The 24362-nt window shown below is 47.3% G+C and overlaps 1 protein-coding gene across 5 annotated transcripts in view; it reads right to left on the bottom strand.

Annotated features, from left to right (window-relative positions):
- The window catches only part of lrp4 (low density lipoprotein receptor-related protein 4), a 437607-nt gene that overhangs the window by 56491 nt on the left and 356754 nt on the right, over nt 1-24362 (bottom strand). For 3 of the 5 annotated variants that reach the window (XM_038808288.1, XM_038808284.1, XM_038808285.1), the window contains exons 16-27: nt 22396-22521; nt 18206-18414; nt 17526-17607; nt 16292-16397; nt 14327-14528; nt 12626-12815; nt 12358-12489; nt 10920-11060; nt 8566-8652; nt 7240-7411; nt 4445-4607; nt 3114-3339 (exon numbers count right to left, since the gene is read on the bottom strand). In XM_038808288.1, the coding sequence (XP_038664216.1) occupies nt 3114-3339; nt 4445-4607; nt 7240-7411; nt 8566-8652; nt 10920-11060; nt 12358-12489; nt 12626-12815; nt 14327-14528; nt 16292-16397; nt 17526-17607; nt 18206-18414; nt 22396-22521 (1836 nt within the window). The remainder of the gene's footprint in view (nt 1-3113; nt 3340-4444; nt 4608-7239; nt 7412-8565; nt 8653-10919; nt 11061-12357; nt 12490-12625; nt 12816-14326; nt 14529-16291; nt 16398-17525; nt 17608-18205; nt 18415-22395; nt 22522-24362) is intronic. The other 2 variants (XM_038808286.1, XM_038808287.1) reach the window with 1 other exon arrangement.

The raw sequence follows: 24362 nt of genomic DNA, 5'->3' as shown, positions 1-24362 counted from the left end.
TCAACTGCCTGCAGCCGAGCTGGAAGTAGGTACTTATAGTGGAGAGGACGGGGGAAAGCAATCTGGTGTGGGGCCACAGAGGGTCTGATAATTGGTTGGTAGATAGTTTTGGGCCCAGGAAGAACACACATCCAATTCTCAGCCCAAAAAACAAAATCAGTAGTCCAGCGATTTTCTTGTTTTTTTTGGAGTAATGTGCAGCAGTTCCTTTAAGGACCGGCCAGTCGATGTCCAATCCCATTGAGCAGAGCAGATGAGAAGGACGTAATTTAAATATCTCAACAAGATCCCACCATGTTAATGAGGAACCACCTCGGGCTGTAAGGTGGCAATCGGGCCACCATTTTCAAATTGTCCATTGCCCATTACTGTGAACACGGTGGGAAAAAGACCAAAATCACCACTAGGGTTGGTTAGACCAGTGACAACTGGCATTTTCCACCCTTCCAGCTTTCTGATCAATTCCACACTGACTTGGTGATGCCGCATTTTCGTATTTACATGCAGGCATACAAATTGTCCAGAAAAAACAGCAGATCTGTGGATTGGGAGCAGTTTAGAATTCAGAAAAGGAGGAGAAAGGGATTGATTAAGAAGTGGAAAATAGAGTACCAGAGTAAGCTTCCGGGGCACTTAAAAACTGACCATAAAAACTTCAATGGGTATGTGAAAAAGATTGGTGAAGTTAAATGTAGGCCCCTTACAGTCAGAAACAGGAGAATTTATAATGAGGAATAAAGAAATGGTTGACCATCTAAATACATACTTTGGTTCTGTCTTCGCAAAGGAGGACACAAATAATGCACCAGAAATGTTGGGGAGCACAAGGTTTAGTGAGAGTGAGGAACTGAAGGAAATCAGTAATAGCAGGGAAATGGCGTTGGGGAAAGTGATGGAATTGAAGGCTGATAAATCGCCAGGGCCTGCAGTACTTCAGAAAGTGGCCCTAGAAATAGTGGATGCAGTGGTGGTCATCTTCCAGGATTCTATAGACTCCAGACCAGTTCCAACAGATTGGAGGGTAGCTAATGTAACCCCACTACTTAAAAAGGGAGGTAGAGAGAAAACAGGAAATTATAGACTAGTCAGCCTAACAGCGGTAGTGGGGGAAAATGCTAGATTCCATCCAAGAATTAATAGCAGAGCACTTGGAAAACAGTGACAGCATCGGACAGTCAGCATGGATTGATGAAGGGGAAATCATGCTTGACAAATCTACTGGAATTGTTTGAGGATGTAACCAGTACAGTTGACAAGGGGAAGCCTGTGGATGTGGTTTATTTAGACTTTCAGACGGCTTTCGACAAGGTCCCATATAAGAGATCAGCGTGTAAAAACAAGGCGCAAGGAACTGGGGTAATGTATTGAGATGGATAGAAAACTGGCTGGTATACAGGGAATAAAGAGTAGGAATAAATGGGTCTTTTTCCAAGTTATAGACAGTGACTAGTGGAGTACACAGAGATTGGTGCTGGGACTCCAGCTATTTACAATGATGAACTAAATGAAATATCTCCAAATTTGCAGATGACACAAAACTGGGTAGGAGAGTGAGCTGTGAGGAGGATGCAGAGATGCTTCAGTGTGATCTGGACAAACTGAGTGAGTGGGAAAATGAACAGCAGACGCAGTAAATGTGGATAAATGGGAGGCTATGCACTTGGGTAGCAAAAACAGGAAGATAGATCAAAGGGCCGAATGGTCCACTCCTGCTCCTATATTCTGGGCGGAATTCTCCGCTCCCCACATGGCGTGGGAGAATCGCGGGAGGGCCTCCTGACATTTTTTACACCCCACTGGCGCCCCCAGCGATTCCCCCCCCCGGCTCGGAAAAATCGCCGCTCGCTGTTTTTCACGGCAACCGGCGATTCACCGAGCCCGATGGGCCGACTCTTCACGCCCATTTCACCACGGCAGCAACCATACTTGGTCGCTGCATTCATGAAACGGGCGTCAGATGCCCGTTTGGGGCATCTAGAGGCCCGATTGGCACGGGAGCACCACGACTGTGCTCGGGAGGGGACAGGCCCGCGATCGGTGCCCAATGATCGTCGGGTCAGCGTCCAAAACAGACGCACTCTTTCCCCTCCGCCGCCCGGCAGAGGCGAAAGACGGCCACCACTCAAGCGCGGTTCGCGCCGTCTGCGCGATGCTGTAAGGAAAACAACCTCACCCTCGCCAATCTCTCTACAAGGCTGAAGTGCTCCAGCCCAGGCACCGTCCTGGTGAATCTCCTCTGCACCCTCTCTCGTGCAAACACATCCTTCCTATAGTGTGGCGACCAGAACGTGCACACAGTACTCTGAGCTGTGGCCTTAGCAGCGTTTTGTGCAACTCCACCATAACCTCCCTGCTCTTAGATTCTATGCCTCAAAGGGGCTTTCCACAGCAACTTCATTGCAGTGTTAATGTCATAGATTATCATAGAATTTACAGTGCAAAAGGAGGCCATTCGGCCCATCGAGTCTGCACCGGCTCTTGGAAAGAGCACTCTACCCAAGGTCAACACCTCCACCCTATCCCCATAACCCAGTAACCCCACCCAACACAAATTGCAATTTTGGACTCAAAGGGCAATTTATCATGGCCAATCCACCTAACCTGCACACCTTTGGACTGTGGGAGGGAACCGGAGCACCCGGAGGAAACCCACGCACACATGGGGAGGACGTGCAGACTCCGCACAGACAGTGACCAAAGCCGGAATCGAACCTGGGACCCTGGAGCTGTGAAGCAATTGTGCTATCCACAATGCTACCGTGCTGCCCTACTGTCAGCCTACTTGTGAAAATAAAGGTTAATATTATATATGATATCTCAAGGCAAGTATCCCACTACCTTCTCTACCTGCCCTGCTACCTTCAGGAATCTATGGACATACACCTCAAGGTCCCTCTGATCCTCTGTACTTGCTGGCGCCTGACCGTTCATTGTGTATTCCTTGCCTTGCTAGTCTACCCAAATTGCATCACCTCACACTTTTCAGGGTTAAAATCCACTTGCCACTCTTTTGCTCACCTGACCAGCCCATCAATATGAGAGACTCTGATCCTCCACATGTTGAACAGAGACTAACTAGCAAGCAACCCACGACAACGTTGAATATGACATACCCACAGGTCGAACTCTGTCAATGGCTTGAATGTCCATCAGCCCTGGCAGGTTGCCTCGCACGGTGATTATGTCACCACCTGTGTTCTTGTCAGCTCGCTGGATGCTTCGAGTTTGCCAGTCTGTCCAGTAAATGTGAGGGTCGAGCAGCGTCAGGCCGTAAGGGTGCTGGACTGGTGTGACTAGGGTACGGCGGTCAGCGCCATTCAGGTCGGCAGCTTCAATACGCTGCGCACAAAATAGATAAATACCATGAACTGCACCAACTTTCTTCTCAGGGACAGTTCTTCAAACAAGCCAAACAAAGGATAACAAAGCAAAGTACAGGAAATAACAGCACTGACTTCCATTCACAGCTGTGCTCCAGGTTGAATACAGATTATAACGAGGGCAATTAGGAACGGGCAATAAAAGTGACCCAGCCAATGGTGCCCACATCCCATGAACAAGTACATTGAGAAAAACACAATGGCTGGGATTTTCCCTTCCCGAATAGGTCAGGCGGGTTCAGCGATGGGAGAGGGAAATCTTGTGAGAGCAACTAAATCGCCCCTCACGTCAACGTGAACGATTGACGCGATTGTGGCCGCGCCCCATCAGTGACAGGGCCCGTTTCCTGACGTTGAATATCGGTGACATCACTTAAATTAATTAGCATTTCATTATCAAGACGTCTCTGCCTGAATCATTCCACCACCCCCTTCGGAAAAAGCGTCCACTTCAGCGTGAGGGGGGGCCGGCGTGAAACTGGACTACCCTCATGAGGTGTGCACCTGGTGAGCAGTGCATCGCTTAGGGGGAGACAGCCATGCCCGGGCACAGCCTGGGGGGGGGGGGGGGGGGGGGGGGGGTGGGGTGGGGGGTGCGGGCACAGCCAGAGGGAGGGTGCAGGGGCAGGGAGTTCCAGAGTAAACTCCTCAACACTGAGATGGTCTTTCAAAAGGGTGCCCCGATCCTCAAGGGACTAAGTTCCCTCTCGGGCGAGTGAATCAGAGGCCACTCTGTCAGTGACACCTCATGGGACCCACCCCTTGATTTTATTTGTTTCTAAGCGTGGGACGATACGGCGGAGAAAGTGGCCGTCAATGCCAACTTTCCCACCCGCTATCAGCCTTTACCGATTTCCAAGAAAATTCAACCCAATGTTCTTGCAGGGCTTTGGGAGTGATATCATACTGGAGGACAAGAGAACATCCATTTAAACACGCTTGGGGAAATACTGAAAGTAGCACTTTGCTGTCACATATACACACACACAAACATATCTACATTACACATATAAAATATATAACTATTTACTGTATTGATACTGGCACTGAAAGACTCTCTGTACCTCCGTGTGTGCATCAGCCCACAGGAGCCGGGAACCCACTTTGTCAATGGCCAGCCCATTGGGCCAGCCAAGGTTACTATTGATAAGAACCACTCTGTCTGACCCATCCATTGCAGCCCGTTCCAGTTTGGCGTGTTCCCCCCAGTCTGTCCAGTACATGTACCTAGCAATACACAATAGAAATATATCAACACTCTGCATCATAACTATGAAATATTAGATAACAGCCTCTTCTTTCTGAAGGGACAAATTTTGAATGGCTGGCTAGCAGCAAGGTTATTGCCTATCGGAGAATGGGGAGATTTATGTTCTTAAAATAAACGCGTTAACAACTGTGTTAAAATAGCAACAATTTACTGCAATTAGTCAATGTGTTAAAATGGCAGAGGGAAACATGAAAGATTTGGATTTATATCGTATTTTTCACATCCTGAGGATGTATCAAAGTATTTCACAGCCAATTACTTTGGTTTTTGAGCTGGAGGTACTGCTGCTGTCCTTAATTCAGTGGTGACACTCTTGGCTCTGAATTGAAGGGTATGGGTTCAAATCTTAGACCAGATCTGAAGAGCACAATCTAGGCCAGGGGTTCCCGAATTGGGGTCCGTGAGGGGTGTCCAGGGGCTCCGTGAAGCTGGCGGTTGTCATGTGACTGGTAAATGCCGGTTTCAAAGTGCCAAAAGACTCAAGAGAATTCAAATGGGTGAATCAGGGCTCGACCTCTTGCAGCAATATTCAGTGCTCCGAGAACACTCTCCCTGATTGGCCCATTCGATTTATTCCATCTCACTTTTTGCTGGAATAACCTGAGGTAAGGCAGGATCTGGCAGGAGACGAATTAGCCAGAAGCTGGGTGACGGTGGCGAGGGGAGGTTGGACATGGCCTATAGGTGGCAGCAGGGCCTCTGGTCTGATTCAGGCCTTGGGGAAGGAGCAGCTGCGGTTTCAGGAGGGGGTGCAGTTCGGGATTTGGGAAATAAGCGGGTGGAGTTCTGGCCCCAGGAAAGGAATGGGTGGGGTTCGGGTATTGAGCGGGTGGGATTCAGGCCTCGGGGTAGGAGTGGGTGGGGTTTTGGCCTTGGGAAAGGAGCGGGTGCGGTTCAGGAAAGGAGTGAGGGGGTAGGCTTCGGGCCTCAGGAAAGGAAGGGGGAAGAGGGAGATTTGGGCCTCGGCGGGAGGTGTGTAAGTGTGTTTGTGAGGATTGTGAGGGTGAGTGCGTGTATCTGAGGATGTGCGGACGAGTGTGTTTGTGTGTGTGTGAGGGTGAGTGTGTTTGTGTGTGTCAGGGAGAGTGTGTGTGAGATGTGAGTTTGCGTGTTTGGAGTGAGAGAGGTGCATGTTTCCTTATTAGAATTAGCTGTCCAGCGTCCCAGCATCATTCCTCCGCTTAAAAAATAAATATTTTTAAACAGGGAACTTTACAAATATTATAATTTAAAAAAAAATTTAGAGTACCCAATTATATTTTTCCAATTAAGGGGCTATTTAGTGCGACCAATCCACCTACCCTGCATATCTTTGGGTTGTGGGGGCGAAACCCACGCAGACACGGGGAGAATGTGCAAACTCCACACGGACAGTGACCCGGGGTCAGGGTCAACCCTGGGTCCTCAGCGCCATGAGGCAGCAGTGCTAACCTCTGCGCCACCCTGCCGCCCTAATTATTACCATGATACAGCGCGAAAATACTTGTTTATATTTGATTTCAGTGTTCGCTCCGACTATGAAGTAAAATAAAGGAGCATTGACATTATGAGAATGCTTGAGGCTCTCCAATTCTCTTGGGAGATCACTAGGGATTCCATGGCTCAAAAGGTCTGGGAAACCCTGATCACGGGTGATGCCTTAAGTGCAATGCCATGGCAGTGCCACATTGTCAGAGGTGCCATTTCCCAGGTGTGCTGGCAAGGAGAGGTCTGTGCGCCATTTAAGCTGATAGGTTGTGAAAAGTGCTATTAAATGGCATTAAATCATTTCTGTTTTAAATGGGCGACCCCTTTACTCTGAGATTATGCCCTCTGGTCCTAGACCCTCCCACAAGAGGCAAAATCCTCTCGGCATCTACCCTATCAAGCCCCTGGAGAATCCTATATGTCTCAATAAGGTCGCCTTACTGTGATTTATTTCTGTAGGCAAATGTGGCAACTAATCTACACACTGCGGCAGCTCACAATAGTAAATGAGATAACTGAACTGTTGCCAGTGTTGGTGGTAGTTTGAATATTTGCCAGATCCTTGAAAGAATTCTGGGCTGTCAATTCTATGCAGAGTTGTTCAATTTAACTTCCTCCTCCTCTTCAAATAGTGCCAAGGTGTTGTTGAAATCCACCCGAAAGAATAGACAGGGACTCAGTTTAAAATCTCATCAGATAGATGGCATCTCTGACAACAAAGCACCTCCTCATTATAGCACTGAAGTGTCTTCCAGACCGTGTCCTCTAGAACCGGAGAACAGCTTGAACCTTCTGCCCCAGAGGCAACGCTGCTACTGGCTCAGGCAAGTTGACACCTCAGACAGGCATCACTAACAATCGAAACACATTCGCGGGATTTTAAATATTTAGGGCAGATTTCTTCACATTATTCAGCTCGCAGTATGTCACTCAATACAGGAAGGCACAGAGCAATAAAACAAATCCACTTAATAATGGAGTTAATCTTTGATACCTTTTCTCAACAAAATTATTTTTTATAGATTTAGGTTGTATGAATAAGTAAGATTACAATAACCAAATAAATAATTTACCACTCATTTGAACAGTATACCAACAGGTTATTAGGACCTGCCTACGCACCCTTTCTCATGATGAAGAGCAATCGCTCGAGGGCTGTCCAAATTCTGCCAGATTAGAACTTTCCTCATTGTTCCGTCCAAATTAGCAACTTCAATCCTGTTCGTCCCCGTGTCAGTCCAGTATATTTTGCGTCCGGTTGCATCCACTGCCAACCCATCAGTGGTCATTAACCCTGAGGAAACACCATCTGTAAAATGTACCGTTCCAACAGTAGCTTATTTTGGAATAATTATCGCATTTCCAGCAGCAGATTTATTCTGAGCAAACATTTCTCATTCCGTCAAGAAAACCAAGCTATTATATCTTGTTACAATAGCTTGCTTGCCACAGAGAGGAGAATCAATCTGGTGCCATATCATTGTGCTAGTCCAAGCAGCTTGTGCAAACCCAAACGAAGCTCAGGAGCACAAATAATGGCTGATTTGTGAACAGAATAAACTTGCTATGGCCTGCTACTAGTAGAGAAGCTAGATACCTAATAAATATTGCTCACTACAAAATGCAGCCCCACGGACATTGGGCGCCATTTAACGGTGTTCTCTGCTGCCAGCGGGTATGCTGCCAAGACCTTTGCATCACCTCTTTTTGTTGAATTCAAATGCTACCCTCTGCCATGGTGGGAATCAAACAGAGCATTACCCTGGGTCTCTGGATTACTAGTCCAGCGACGATACCGCTACGCCATGACCTCCCCGTGTCACCTCTTTCTGGGAAGGCCCACTGAATGAACAATCAGTCTGAAACTTGACAGGCCGGCAGAGGGTTCTTCCCCAGGATCCAGGAAAGTCCCGCCAGCCAATCAGAGGCTGACATCTGTTGTTGCTCAGCAGCGCCACTGGGAAGGTTGTGGCCATTATTGATACTACACCTCTCTGAGGCCTTGGATTGTCAATGGGCTCAAGTCACAGGAATTGGTGGGGGTATTCTGCAACAATGGTAAGCGTGACTCAACAGAGGTCCCCACCCATCCCATTCCCAATATCAGATCCCTCGATCCTGCGGGCAATGGATACCCCCCCCCCCCCCCCCCCCCCCCCCCACCACCGGCCCGCCCAATGAGAGCCCACAAACATTCCAATATGGTTTGCTTGCTGGGGATAACTGCAATGACGAGTCCCATGTCTGAATCGGCAGGGGCCAGAAAGGCGATACACAGACCTTCCCGTCACGGACATAAACAGGGCAGGGCCCTCCACTCGTCAGTCCACTTAATGCTCCCTAGCCACCACAGCCATCAGAGCAGTTTTATTTTCCTTGAAGGTTCTATTGAATCTTACAGCACAAAGGTATGAGATGCGCGGACTGGCTCTGACCCCTCTCCCTCACCTGTTGTTACGATGTCTTCCTGTTGCGATCCATTCAGGTTGGCTCTGCTGATTTTATTCAGTGTGCTGTCTGACCAATACACTTTCCCTAAAACAGAAAGACAATTCTTCAGTTCCGCCGGTGAGAGGGTCAATTTGTGAAGAGTTCCACGACCTGCTTGTTTGTTTATGTGTGTGCGCTTTATTCGCAGAAAGACAAAAAGTGCTGAGACTGGCAAAACCATAAAAATAAGACAGTCAGCAAAAAACAATTTTGTTCAAGTGGGAATGAAATCACAGGTCACAGCTAACTCATTCTGATGTATTTAGCAACATAAGCTTTTGTTTTGAAACAGTTTGATAATGTGACTTGTCGCATTACAAACCTGAGATTTCTAATAACAGAGCTGTTCTCGACAGATTGATTCAAGTTGCGCTGAATGACTGCCAAATGTGAAGGTGCCGAGGCATTTTAGTTAAATCTAATATAATAATAGGTTTTGTCTGACTGGACTGTTTGGATTGGGCGCCATATGCGGCTGCCTATGGTTTGTTGTGCTGCTGGCTGAGTGGCCTGGGGGGGGGGGGGGCGCGAGGGTCGGTACAGAGCTGAAAAGATTGGGGTAAATCTTTCGGTCCTGCCCATTGCAAGAATCATCGCCGGGGGGGTGGGGAGCGGACAGGCAATTCGATGGACCATTTAAAGGTTTGTCGACCTTGGACGGGAATTTCCGGTCCAGGGATGGTCTCAACCGGAAAATCCCATCCAGTGAAACAGAAGGGAATCCAAAAAACAAAGTTACCCTGGCCGGAGAAATTGTTTCCACGAGGGAGCGGATAGGATTGGTGGGAGGGATGGAAGGGACGGGATGGCTGAACCGGTTAAGTGTGGAAAAAAAAGGGTGGGGATAATTATTTGATGCAACTTATTATTCAAAAACTACTCTTTGGGGCTGGTTTAGCTCACTGGGCTAAATCGCTGGCTTTTAAAGCAAACCAAGCAGGCCAGCAGCACGGTTCAATTCCCGTACCAGCCTCCCCGGACAGGCGCCGGAATGTGGCGACTAGGGGCTTTTCACAGTAACTTCATTGAAGCCTACTTGTGACAATAAGCAATTTTCATTTCATTTCATTTCATTGAACTAAGAATGAAGATTCGATAGATTTGAATGAAAAGGTGTTCGAAAAGCAAATTTAACAAATACTCTATACTCTTCATTCTGTGGACAAGACGACAACAACATACCTTACAGAGTTTCCACACAGTCTAACGCCAATGTGCAAACCACCACACAAACTCAAGCTTGCCAAAAAAAATAGCTATAAAGTTGTAACAAAACATGAACCCCAAACAAGGACTTTTTCATAGAACAAGATTGGCAAGTTTGGAAGCTCTCTAATTCGATGATAGATACCGAAATTATAAGAGGCCCCAAATTTCAAGGAAATAGATTGTTTGGTCCTTGAATATTATTGAGCCCATCAGCTGTAAATCTGCCTTTTCAACTTGGGAGAAAACACTTACCAATTAGATTTTCATTATCTTTTCACAATCTGAGCCCGTGAGCCATTTAGCACTCCTTTATGTCCCTTGGGGAAGGACATCTGTCGTCCTTACCTGGTCTGGCCTACATGTGACTCCAGTGCACAGAAATGTTGTCGACTCTTAAATGCCCTCAGGAATGGGCAATAAATGTCAGCCCAGCCAGCGACGCCCACATCCCATGAACGAATAAAATAAAAGTCACAAGGCTAGACTATTGATAAAGTTTATATTTATAGGGGTAATTATGCCAGTGGGAATTGTCATGGGTGGGACGGTAAATGTGACGGACCATTGAAAGGTCCCAAGACCTCAGGCGGGAACTTCCAATCTCGGGGTGGGTGCAACCAGAAACCCCCACCCCACAGTCCTAGGCCTGGTTTTGTGCGTGGACAGCATTGTGCAGCTTTAATCAGGGTGAGAAGCTCTGATTTTCTTCCAAGACTTTGGTGAAAAATATAACTGGAATCCTGTACGTAAACAATTCCAGAGGTTTTGTGTGTCTCTGCCAGCATTCATTCGCATTTTCAAGTATTAGATCGATAGAGTTTTGGATACTAATGGAATCAAGGGATATGGAGATCGTGTGAGAAGGTGTTGCTGTGATAGGTGACCAGGCACAAACTTATTGATTGGTAAAGCATCCCACAGCGTCCGAGGGGACTAATTCTACCCCCACATTAGTAAATCTCAACAATCAAACAAAATACAATTCTAGCTTAGATTCAGCAATGGGAAAGCGATGAATAAATAAATGATTCAATGATGTTCAGTCATTTATTTCTCCAAAAAAAAAATGTCAGCACAAAGCTTTGGAACAAATTAAAATTCACCTTCTTTGGGATCAACGCCAATTGCAATTGTATTTTTCATTGATCCATTGACAGGCACCACCACATCAGCAAAGTAAGGAATATCGAGTGACACCATTCGGATATCTGTTCTCCGTGCAAATATGAGGAAACTGGTCATTCCTGAAATATGGGAGAAAACGGATTTAAAATGAAAGAATCACGCAGTTAGATTAAATGAAATTCTTAAACTGCTAAATGATGTTTCCAGTCACTAAACTTCACTGAAAACACAATGCTAACCTTTCAGGAGCAGGCTATTTCCTAGCTTTCTGAAGTGTTTATTCTAGACACGTGACAGTTCCCAATGTCAGAGCAAATTCCAAAGCTTGGTTGTAAAGCAGGCACGGAAACTCGAATGCTTTAGTAGTGTGTTTATTGCTATCGTGTGCAGTCTTGGTCTCCGAGTTTGAGGAAGGATATTCTTGCTCGTGAGGGTGTCCAGCGAAGGTTCACCAGCCTAATTCCCGGGATGGCAGGGCTGACATATGGAGAAAGGCTGGATCGACTGGGCTTGCACTCACAGGAGTTTAGAAGAATGAGGGGGGATCTCATAGAAACATATAAACTCCTAATGGGACTGGACAGGCTAGATGCTGGAAGAACGTTCCTGATGTTGGGGTTCTCCAGGACTAGGGATAAGCCATTCAGGGCTGAGGTGAGGAAGAATGTCTTCTCTCAGAGAGTTGTGAACTTGTTGAATTCTCTACCACCTAAAACTGTTGGGGCCAGTTTGTTGGGTATATTCAAGAGGGAGCTGTGCGTGGCCCTTGCGGCTAAAGGGATCAAGGGGCACGGAGAGAAAGCAGGAGTGGGATACTGAATTTGCGTGAGTAGCCATGATCATATTGAATGGTGGTGCAGGCTCAAAGGGCCGAATGGCCTACTCCTGCATCCATTTTCTACATTTCTATCTCATTTCCCACTTTAACACAACCTCTCCCCAGTGCTGCCACAGATTATATCCACACCTGAGTATAATTAACGAATCAATGCCCAATACCTGTTCACTTTATAACCTTAAGCGGCACAGTGTTTAACACCCATCAACAGAACCTATTAGATACTAACACCAAAGGGCCCATGTGCTGTGACAAAAGCAAACAAGGAAAGCCATGTTCACACCGAGCAACTCAAGTCAATCTGATGGTCAACGATAACGACGTAATTCAGCTACAAATACCCACTGAAGTTCAAATACAGTTCAGCTTACGACTCAGAAGAATTTTTCAAATGGAAATTTTGAATGTCAGCACGTCACTGCGCGGAGACACCCAGCGAGGAGGAAGTTTCCGCACAATCATTATCCACCTTTTCCAGAAAATTATTCGGTTCACCCTCGTAACGCCCTGGGTCGGTAACAGGTTTTGTCAATTCAAATGGCTTCATGCCGCCAACCGAAAGGGGAGTTCGGGCTTACCAGGTGTGCAGGTTTTTCCGTCTGAAAGGAGGTTGATGCCAGTGGGGCACGCACAGCTGTACGCCTTGGGCAATGGGGCAAGGAGGCACAGGTGACTGCAGCCACCATTGTTTATTTTACACACGGTTGCCACTGTAAGTAAATAAATCAGGCATAAATCTTTCAGAATGTAATACTGTCAGGATAAAAGGTTTCTTCAATCCAGTCAAATAAATAGCAGGTTACTTCAAAGCTTGTCTCGCCCAGGGGCTGATCATTCTTTCGTTACCTGGTGTTCTGTGCCGATGGAACATGTGGATGTCCATGAGGTTTTCCAGGTTCTCTCGCAGCATCAGTCGGCCCAGGCCATCGTTTTTATCTGCACTCTGAATGCTCTTTGACTGCCAGTCTGTCCAATAAATCTTATCTTCATGTAGAGTCAATCCGAAAGGGTGAGGCAACTGATTGCCAATCAGCACCTGGAAGAGAATTGGAAGGGGGGGCGGGGGCCGGGACACAAGACAGTTTAGACCATGTTGAATCGTTGTTGATTTAAGCACATGGATTTGCAATGTAACCTCAAAAGTACAAAGCTTGAGACAACGCAAATATATTTGCCCTCATACAAATTTCAAAAAAACGATCCATCTGTTGGAGCTGGATAAGACATGATTATTCTTTGCCTTTAAGAACCTATTATGTTTTGTCCTGAATGAGTAACTAAATTCAATTAATATTCTGCATGACTATTTTTTTAATTATTCGTTCACGGGATGTGGGTGTCGCTGGCTGGGCCAGCATTTATTGCCCATCCCGGAGGGCAGTTAAGAGACAGCCACATTGCTGTGGATGTGGAGTCACATGTAGGCCAGGCCAGGTAAGGACGGCAGATTTCCTTCCCCAAAGGACGTTAGTGAACCAGATGGGCTTTTACAACAATCGACAATGGCTTTCATGGTCATTATTAGACTTTGAATTCCAGGTTTTTATTGAATTCAAACTTATATTTAAACTCCAGTAACTTAATCAAAGGGATTCATATTTTTGTGAAGAAAAATAAGTAGCTGTAAGTGTTCACTGAATTTTGCTGATCAAAAATTATATTTTTTCTCCCCCTGCTATGGTTTTAATAATCTTTATTGCCACAAGTAGGCTTACATTAACACTGCAGCGAAGTTACTGTGAAAGCCCATGGTGGGATTCGGACTCATTGCCCGGGATTCTCCGACCCTGCGGCGAGAATCGCGCCACGCTGTCCCGACGCCTGCCCGCCGACTCGGGTGCCCGCGGAATCGCCGCCCTGCCAGTCGGGGCCGTTGAAGGCCCCCCCCCCCCGCCGCGGGCTGAGTCCTGCCGGCTTGGGTTACGTATGGACCCACCCAGCGGGACCTCGGAGTTCTGGTTGCAGGGGCTGTCCTGGCTGGGGGGTGGGGTGGGGGGATCTGACCCCGGGGGGCTTCCATGATGGTCTTGCCTACGATCGGGGCCTACCAATCGGTGGGTGGGCTACTTCCGTGGGGGGCCTATATTCCTCCACCCCGGTCCCCTGTAGGTCACATTGCCCGGAGACAGGAACCCAAGCGCATGTGCGAACTCGCGGCGGTCGTGGCGCGCATGCGCGGACTCACGCCGGCTGTGGTGCGCCGACTTTCGGATGCTGGAGCTGCGGACACCGCTCCGGCGTCGTACTAGCCCCCTGGGAAGGAGTGAATACCTGCCACTCGAGGCCTGTTGATGGCGGAGTGGCTCGCGCCGCTTTTCACACCAGCGTCAGAACTTGGCCGCGGGATTGGAGCATCCCGGCCATTAAATATTTATTACATTTAACCTATTACATATAAGCACCGGCTACAGATGGACTAAAACAAAATTTAATGTTTCAACGTCGAGCAAATTTAACGTAGCAATGAAGATAATTAGAATCAATATTGTCTATATCCTTTTTTCTTCCATTTTCAGAATGAAACAATTGATGATTCTGTTCTCATACCGTCCTATCAGTCCCATTGAGATTGGAATACTCAATTGTCTTCATTCCTGCATCAGCCCAATACAATCTCTCGGTCTCATAGTCCACGGCTAAACCATTGGGCCAAGTGAGATTGGAGGAGATGATGACAATCCGCTCAGAGGCATCCAGCCCTGCACGTTCTATTTTTGGATTGGCTCCCCAGTCTGTCCAGTACATGTACCTGCAAAGAAAGAAAGAATGAAAAAGACCAAGAGCTAACTGGAATTCTGGGATCATAAGCATTGAAATCCCGTCCCACACAGCTGGCCGCAATTCAATGGCCTCGTCCCGCCCGACTTGGTGTCGGGACAGGACTGTTAAACTTTGTGAGAGGCCTCTCGTGAGACTTGCGATGCTCGAAACGTCTAGCAAGATTCAACGGAACCTCGTGAGCTGCCGCGATCTGGATCTCACTCTCGCTAGGCGAGAGCCAGATATGCAAATGGCTCATTTAACTATGCATTCGGCAGATTCTCATGTGGCTTGGGATTCACCCGACACACCAGAGAGACCTCGCCAAGGCACTGTGTAGTACTGGGCAAACACAAACGTGGACCAGCTGTAACAGCACCTGGAGGGGCAGGGGGTGTCACAGGTCATTGAATCATAGAACGTGCAGTCTAAAGATGTGCTGGTTAGGTGGATTGGCCATGCTAAATTGCCCGTAGTGTCCTAATAAAAGTAAGGTTATGGGGGGGGGGGGGGGGGGGGGGGGGTTGTTGGGTTACGGGTATAGGGTGGATACGTGGGTTTGAGTAGGGTGATCATGGCTCGGCACAACATTGAGGGCCGAAGGGCCTGTTCTGTGCTGTACTGTTCTATGTTCTATCTATGAATACCCCCGGGTGGTTGGGCATTGGACGAGATGGCACCCTGGTACTCCCCCAAGCACCTTGGTACTGCCAGGTTGGCACTGCCAAGGTCTGGGCCTCAGGGGGGCCATGTCCATGAAAAGGGGGGGGGGTATGAAGAGTGTTGGGGTGAAGGGGGCTATGAAGGGGCCTCATAAAGGTTGTGGGGGGGGGGGTTAAGGGGAGATCCTGAAAAGGAGGGAAGAGGGGCCTGGAAAGGAGGAGGCCCCCACTGACCCCATAGCGTGGTATCCTCTCTTGGGCGGAGTGGGCGGGGGGTAATGCCCATGTCTGCGGAGTGCCCTTCGGTGGGGGTGTGGGGGACGCTCAAGCGCACTTGGAGATCGGGGCACCCTTTCAAAATGGTGGCCCGATCACTGAGGAGCTGGTCTTGCCGGCGGGTTCAACTCCCCACCTCTGAAAACATTTCTACTGTGGGCTAGACCAGGGGGAAACTCCCCAAGGCCCAGGAAAGTGACCGTGGGCGTGGTATACTGCCCAAATTGCACCCGAAAGGCAATGCTGCGGGGCCGGTAGATGCCGGGTGATCCCTCTTCCAGGATCCACCCGGCTCACGAGAGTGGAGCTTCTCAGTGCAGGAAATGGGACTAAGTGTGGCCTCGTTGGGAAACACCCAATGGCGCTAAACGTGCTCGTTACGGGGCTCTGTTACCATCCGGTTAGAACGCGCTCTAACAGTGTGAGTGAACACTGATGTGGATCTCACCTAAAAGCCCGGCAGGAAACACTCTCCAAACCCGCCCAAAATGATACATAAAAATCGTTTGCTTGAATTGCACCCATCAGCTTCAATGTTTGCACCTAATTTCGGAGACATTTCCTGTTGAGACCAGTAAAATGGCACTACTTAAATCTAATCACCAAATTAGTTTGGGGTCAGATAACTCTGATTAACAGGAAACAACCCAAAGATTAAAAAAATTGCCTTCATTTGAATGAATCATCACATAAATGGAATATGAAATTATCATTTTACCAATAAATAAGTGAAATTCTTCTGGACGTGTAATGAATGCTGTGAAATAACAATAGCTGAATTATTAAACTACGTAGCAATGACAACTGAACAAACCCTCCAAGTGGATCCACTACAATGTCCCTGGGCCTGTCCAGGTTCTCCCAGATAAGGACTGTGCGCATGCTGCCATCTAAATTCGAGGCCTCGATTCGGTCAGTACCTAAATCAAGGAGATGAAGGATTAAAATTCAATGTTTACTTTGTCAAACACGATGGGTTGGATTCTCCGCCCTGCTGCGCCATATTTCTGCTTCGACCCGCCAGCGGGTTTCTCCGTTACTCCAGCCGGTCAATGGGGTTTCCCGTTGTGGGGCAGCCCCATGCCGTCGGGAAACCCCCCCGGGTGCCGGCATAACAGAGAATACCCCCCCCCCCCCCACCCTGTATTTAATGAATATGTTGGATAGTGACAAAAGACTCCTGAAACAACTGCGCCACTCTGAACTGCCACAGCAGGAGACTCCCAGGAGGAAACGCGGGAATGGGTTAGCAATGTCCTCGAAGCATCCCCCCAGACTCATGGGAGATCCTGGCTTGTGACCGACCAAAATGGAGAAGGTTCACTCTGGAACCTTCCGGAGACTTCATTGGGGACATGCAGAGGTGAGGTCAAGACATCGGAGGGAGAACAGAATAGTCCCAACAACCCACCTACCCAACCCTTCACATCGGGTTGGTTAGACATCTCAGAACCCATCGAGCTGGAGTGGAAGCATGTCACCCACGAGCCCAAGAGACTGCCTCAGGGAGAGGACTAGGATTCATTGTGCCATGTGACGGAGTTACACGGAATACATGGCACAGGCACAGGGCATCCATCCAATTCACTCTGTTACAGAGACAAATAAAATCTCCGACTGAAAACTAAACCCTGCTGCAGCAGAGAATCCTCATCACCGAGGCTCGAGGTTCTCTGGGTTTAAAACTGCAGGATCTAATTCAGCAAAAGCTCGGCCAGAACCATTCCTTGGGGATAGGTGCCCGAGGAGCCCATCCACTCCTGCGCCAGGAGATTGGGCGAAATTCTGCGGCCCCCGTTGTGGCAATGGCAGGGCCGGAAACGTCCACCTGACTTCATCGGGATCGGGAGATTCCATCAGTGGGAGGGGCTGTAAAAGTTTACCCATAATTCCACCAGCACGTCTCTCGCTGATCGTAAACACTATAAAAGCTTCGAAAATGAAATTATCATTGATTGCTTTCTCTTATGGTGACTTTAAATTCAGCGTCGCTGTATTTGATAGGCAGTAACAGATATGCTGAATATCACTTAATTTGGCTGGGTTACCTGCATCTGTCCAGTATAGTTTGTTTGTCAACCAGTCAACAGCTAGTCCTGCAGGACTTTCCAGACTTGTGTCTACCACTGCCTGAAAAATAAGGATTGATTAGAAACATTATCAGATGCAGAATGATAAAATATTCCTTCATAAAGCGTCTAAGATTTTAAAAATGCATTTAAAATAAATCCTCCAGTTGACAAATCAATGGAACATGACCTCTGATATATTACACAGTCTTTATAACTTCCCTACTATTAAATTGATCACATAAAAATATTCTGTCTATAAAACTCATTTTACTGAAACACATATATGGTCCCCACAATACCAGTGAACTGTACAGAACTCATGGTGTCGAAGACAATATATCAACTGGGTCTTGTCCAGAATCTTAATCTGTCTGTACAACATCTGAAATTAAATGGTACGTTTTCTCCCCATCATCCAAGTTTTTACCAGCCTCAATTAATTTTCTGTATTTGTTTTCCTCGTACTAGAAGTATCAACACTTAATTGGGATAAAACTTCATGGGAAGAACGTGCTTGGCATAATATTGAATTATTGATTGCAAATTGTCTTTGTTCGTGAAAATAATCTCCTGGGACTCTTTCATTTCCTTTGTGTTATCGCACTGCACGCATACCAGATTTCGGCCTGCTAATCCATTCAGATACGTGTACATACCTCCTGTTTTGTTCCATCCCATTTAGCCCTGTTGATGGTATCCGTAGTGACGTCTGTCCAATAAATGTACTCCCCTTTGGCGTCCCAGTCAAGGGCAACAGCACTGCGCACATCGGCCAGTGGAATGACATCGTCAGACTTGTCTTCGGTGTCAAAGCTGATGCGACGGATGTCCGTCCTTCGAGCAAAAAGCAGGAACTTGTCAAGACCTGATAAGGCCGAAAGGTCTCTTGTCACTTCTAAGTTCAAAAAAATCATGTACAACTTCTTCTAAATGTAACATTTTGCAAACAGTAATGCGGTAAACATTGAATATACGACTTCCATTTCCCACTGGCTGCCAGAATCCAGCAACGCTGGTTGGGTCGGAGGTTACAATAATCCACTTAATGCATAAATGCTGCCGGGTGCTGTGGAACCTTTCGTATTGTCCTGAGTTTATTCCGCACTTTGCAGTTTTATTCGACATGCCAGGAGTGACTGCATTACAGTGAAGCACATTTTAGATGGTTTTGTGGCGCAGTGGGTCGCGTGCCTGCCTCTGAGCCAGCAGCTCCGGGTTTGAGCCCCACCCCAGGTCAAACACCGACGGCAGGCGGTAAGCGTAGGAGGGATTCTTGGCCAGCCACATGATGGGGAGAGCATTGGAGGCCGTCACTGTCTTGGCTCCAGACTACAACGTGCATGTGACGGGACTCGGCGAGTGAACTATAACAGACCGCCACCACATCTTAAAACCCACTAGGTAAAAACGTGCACTGGACTGGACTGCCCACTTAGCTAATCTGTTCTTATTTGATCTTTATTTTTCAGACTGTTAAATAAATCATAACCTTATCTCATAAAGATAGACCAATTACGGTTTAAAAAAATGAGTGATTAAGAGTCTCAAGTGCAAAAACCAGCTGGTATTACAATCAACAATCCCCTCACTGGCTTTTTATACATATAGAAGTTACAGTGCAGAAGGAGGCCATTCGGCCCATCGAGTCTGCACCGGCTCTTGGAAAGAGCACCCTACCCCCTACCCAAGGTCAACACCTCCACCCTATCCCCATAACCCAGTAACCCCACCCAACACTAAGGGCAATTTTGGACACTAAGGGCAATTTATCATGGCCAATCCACCTAACCTGCACATCTTTGGACTGTGGGAGGAAACCGGAGCACCCGGAGGAAACCCACGCACACACGGGGAGGATGTGCAGACTCCGCACAGACAGTGACCCAAGCCGGAATCGAACCTGGGACCCTGGAGCTGTGAAGCGATTGTGCTATCCACAATGCTACCGTGCTGCCTCCGCATGTTCCTATTTAAAATTTTAATTCTACAGGTGCCAATAAAAGTCGATAATATTGTTGAATATAAAAGCAACACATCACATGCGGTAGAGGGGCGACAGGATAAGGTGGTGTCGTAAACGGGTGTGGGGGAGGGGGAAATATCAGAGATTTATAAGGAGCTGATGGAGTGGGAGGGAGCCTCGATAGGGGAGGTGAAGCGAAAGTGGGAGGAAGATTTGGGTGGGGAGTTGGGAGGCTGGGTTATGGGAGGACGTCCTGAGGTGAGTCAGTGTGTCCTTGTTGTGTGCCAGGTTTAGCCGGACAATTTAAGGTGGTCCACAGGGCGCATATGACTGTGGCCCGGATGGGCAGGGTGGAGGGTAGGTGTGGGCGCTATGCGGGTGGGCCTGCGAATCATGTCCATATGTTTTGGGCATGTCCGAGGCTAAGGAGATTTTGGCAGGGGTTTGCTGAAGGCAAGGGTGGTTCCGAATCCCGTGGTGGCGATTTTTGGTCTGTCAGAAGACCCGGGAGTCCAGGGGGCGAGAGAGGCTGTTGTCTTGGCCTCTGCCTTCCTGGTAGCCCGGAGACGGATTTTATTGTCATGGAGGGACCCGGAGCCTGCGAAGTCAGGGGGGTGTGGGTCAGTGGCATGCTGGGGATTCTCCAGCTCGAGAAGATTAAGTTCGCTCTGAGAGGATCAATGCTCGGGTTTGCCCGGAGGTGTTAGTTTTTATCGACTCCTTTGGGAAAAATCAAGCTGTCAGCAGTGGGTGGGAGGGGGTGGGGTTAAAAAGGGGAGGCATGGGGGGGTTGGGAAAGGTTAGTGGGAAATTGGGATGGGGAGTTGTTTATGTAAGCCATGTTGGCTGGGTTTTGTTGTTGGTTGGGTATGTGTTGTTCACCTTGCTCTTTTAATATTTTGTTGTTTAAATTGTTAAAATTATAAAGGCCTTAATAAAGATGGGCAATAAAAGGCCATCTTGAAATTCTGCTACATTAAGCTCAATATTCAGGAAGATAGTGCCACAATTGCAGCACATACCTCAAGCTGGTATGAATCATAGAATCCCTACAGTGCAGAAGGAGTCTGCACCAACCCTCTGAAAGAGCAGCCTACCTAGGCCCACTTTCCTGCAACCCTACCTAACTTTTGGGCACTAAGGGCAATTTATCATGGCCAATCCACCTAACCTGCACATCTTTGGACTGTGGGAGGAAAGCGGAGAACCCGGAGGAAACCCATCCAGACACGGGGAGAGTGTGCAAACTCCACACAGCCAGTCACCCAGGGTCAGAATTGAACTCGGGTCCCTGGCTCTGATAGTCAGCAGTTCTAACTACTGTACCACCCATGAATGATCTACAAGTTCCGAGATCTGGCTGCTAAGCATCTACCAAACAAAGCCAATCACCTATCTGCCTCATCTGGCTTTTAATGCAATATTGGGTGGCCATATGGCTGTGTCTAGGATCAAGCATTTTTTCCATCAGTGCACCCACAAAAACCAAGAACTAGATGTTATCCCTACATTCATCTTTCCTTCACCCATTCATCTTCCAATCCTTAACAGCTGATTGTCTGCTTTGATCAAAATTCGAGTTGTACATTCAGCAACCTGACCCAGTGGTGTAGTCACTGGACTAGCATTCCAGAGACCCAGGGCAATTCCCTGGAGACCCAGGTTCAAATCCCACCTCGGCAGGAGGTGAAATCTGAACTGAAGAAAAATCTAGTGATGACCATGAAGCCATTGTCAATTATCACAAAAACCCATCTGGTTCACTAATGTTCTTTAGGGAAGGAAATCTGCTGCCCTTACCTGGTCTGGCCTACATGTGTTCCAAATTGGTTGAATTGTAAATGCCTCAAAGGCAATTAGGTATGGGCAATAAATGCCTGCCCAGCCTGCGTTGCCTGCACCCCATGAGAGAATTTTTAAAAACCTGATAACTGTGTCCAAAATAAGTTGGTACTCAATTTCATTTTATGTTATAGTCTATGTTGTCTTGTTCTATTGGCTTTAGAAAACTCGAGGAAGTCCATTTATATCAACATTCTCCTATTTTAAACACCACTTATAAAATCCCACACTAATACTAATACACACAGTTCTAATGAAAGCCCCAGATCGTTGCACCTTTCTTTGTACTTTTGTTTCCACTTATTTATTATTATAGGAAGGATTGGAAAGGGTGCAAAGGAGATTTACCAGGATGTTGCCTGGTTTGCAGGATAGGTCTTATGAGGAAAGGTTGAGGGAGCTAGGGCTTTTCTCTTTGGAGCGGAGGAGGATGAGAAGCGACTTAATAGAGGTTTATAAGATGATGAGGGGGATAGACAGAGTGGACGTTCGGAGACTATTTCCTCGGGTGGATGTAGCTGGTACAAGGGGGCATAACTATAAGATTCAGGGTGGGAGATATAGGAGGGATGTCCGAGGTAGGTTCTTTACTCAGAGAGTGGTTAGGGTGTGGAATAGACTGCCTGCTGTGATAGTGGAGTCGGACACTTTAGGAACTTTCAAGCGGTTATTGGATAGGCACATGGAGCACACCAGAATGACAGGGAGTGGGTTAGCTTGATCTTGGTTTCGGACAATGCTCGGCACAACATCGAGGGCCGAAGGGCCTGTTCTGTGCTGTACTGTTCTATGTTATATACAGTATCCTAGTGAACCTGTGCTACAGCCTCTGTTGCCTCAACATCTTTCATACATTGCGGAACCCAAAACTGCTTAAAGTGCTTGATGTTTTTACATAGACTGAACCTTTCACATCCCTTGTCATAGTGAGTAATTCATAGCTCTCTCACACAGATTGAAAGTTGAATAGGTGCCTCAAAATCTATTGGATCACTCTACGGGGGTTAACTACAGCAAACAATCCTGCCAATTTTTACTTACTTCCAGCGCAGCTGTAGGCATCTACTTTTTTGAAGCCAGTCGGACAGGCACACGTGTAGTTGGTGCCACTGGGCAAGCAAAGGTGGCTACATCCTCCGTTGTTGGTGCCACAGTGATTTCTCCCTGCTCAAATAGCAGAAAGAACAATACACAATATAAATATCATCAACATACACGAGTGTTTCCAAAATGATTTCTTCTGTTTCTGCAGTTCCCTGTTCAAGGGCAATGTCATTGCCTCCACCATAGGTAAGGCAAGGAGGCAGGACCCGAACCCACCCCACCTCAGCCGGAATGAGGATCGGACCCCATGCTGTTGGTATCAACCTGATTCCATCGACTGTTCTGCCGTTGAACCAACCGGCAACATTCGCAACAGGTCTGAGTAGCTGTGGTAACGCACACATATCGAAGTAAGTTAGTAAAGTCACGATAGTCCCAGATGACCATAGGTTGCTTGCCCCTTTGAGGGGGGAGAGCTGACTGGTGGTGATTTAACCTGAGGGTCACCACACCTCAGGCAAGGGGCAGGGTTGAGAAGGCGGGGCCTTCATGAATAACCTCAGCAGGCGCGGGAACTGAACCCGCGCTGCTGACCTCGCTCTGCATCCCAAACCAGCTGTCCAGCCAACTGAGCTAAACTGACCCGCTACTACACCGACGTAGTAATCTGGAGTTATGGATAGTGATGGGAGAAGCTACGATTTCTTTCCATCACACAGCTGACCAGCAATTGCGCCTACTCTTACCGCCTGTATTGGAAGGATTTGTAAGTTGATACTCAACCTGTTTGACAATGTTATGAACACTGCTCCCTTGGCCATCAAGTCCTGGACTTGAACCCAGAGCTTCTGGTTTAGAGGCAGGGAACTACTACCCACTGTGCCACAGGACCGCCAAAATAATCTAACGTCAATAGTAAGGAGGAGCAATGGTATCCATAGTAATAGTATCCATAGTAATAGTGTCCATAGTAATAGTATCCATAGTAATAGTGTCCATAGTAATAGTATCCATAGTAATAGTGTCCATAGTAATAGTATCCATAGTAATAGTGTCCATAGTGATAGTATCCATAGTAATAGTGTCCATAGTAATAGTGTCCATAGTAATGGTATCCATAGTAATAGTATCCATAGTCACTTGTTGCTTTCAATCAGCAACAATCAGGCTGATTCCTGATAACTCAAGGTTGTAATCATTTTTTATATTAAAAATAATTAATTATCTCGCACCTGAAGTGTTGGCTAGTGTAGACTTGAGAGATGAACAGACACTTCCAACACTGATGAAGGTTCAACTCAATTTTATTAACTAACTTCTAACTAACTAACACACGATGACTGTGGGTCTAAATGATGCTAACTTAAACTAGAGACCTAAGCCTTGTCCGAACCAGTTGATTCTCTCAGCACGTGGTGTGAGTCTGTGCCGGGCTGGATGAGTTCTTGTTACACTCAGAGGCAGCACCCAGAATGAGCTGGAACCGTGGTGCCCTCTGCCTTTATAGTGTGTGTATTCTAACTGGTGATTGGCTGCGGTGTTTGTACATGTTGATTGGTCCCTGTGTGTGTCCATCATGGTGCAGTGTGTGTCTGGTATAATATACTGGTGTATATTATGACAGCACCCCCAATACATACAATATATAAAAGGAAATCAGTGCTGAGAAAGTTAAGTTATCTGATAATTAAAATTAATCAACCTTGAAATAAGTGGACTTGGAGCCAGTATATTCTTTAGCCCATGGTACCATATACACCGATGAAATAAACCATTATTCCAGGGAAGAAGCTGCAGGCAATTACAGCATAAATAATTTATGGTAGTTTGCAATGCTACACTAGAATTTCCTGGGATGGTTTAAATGGGACATCCCATTGACAACCGGCGGGAGGATAGGATCCTGCCTCCAGCGAACGGCACGCCGGCGAGAAGCACGTGGCTGGGGAAGCGGAGAATCCCAC

Source organism: Scyliorhinus canicula, chromosome 9, assembly GCF_902713615.1.
Source record: "Scyliorhinus canicula chromosome 9, sScyCan1.1, whole genome shotgun sequence".
Classification (NCBI taxonomy): domain Eukaryota; kingdom Metazoa; phylum Chordata; class Chondrichthyes; order Carcharhiniformes; family Scyliorhinidae; genus Scyliorhinus; species Scyliorhinus canicula.
The sequence above is the reverse complement of the archived record's forward strand: the minus strand, read 5'-3'. Positions and strand labels throughout refer to the sequence as shown.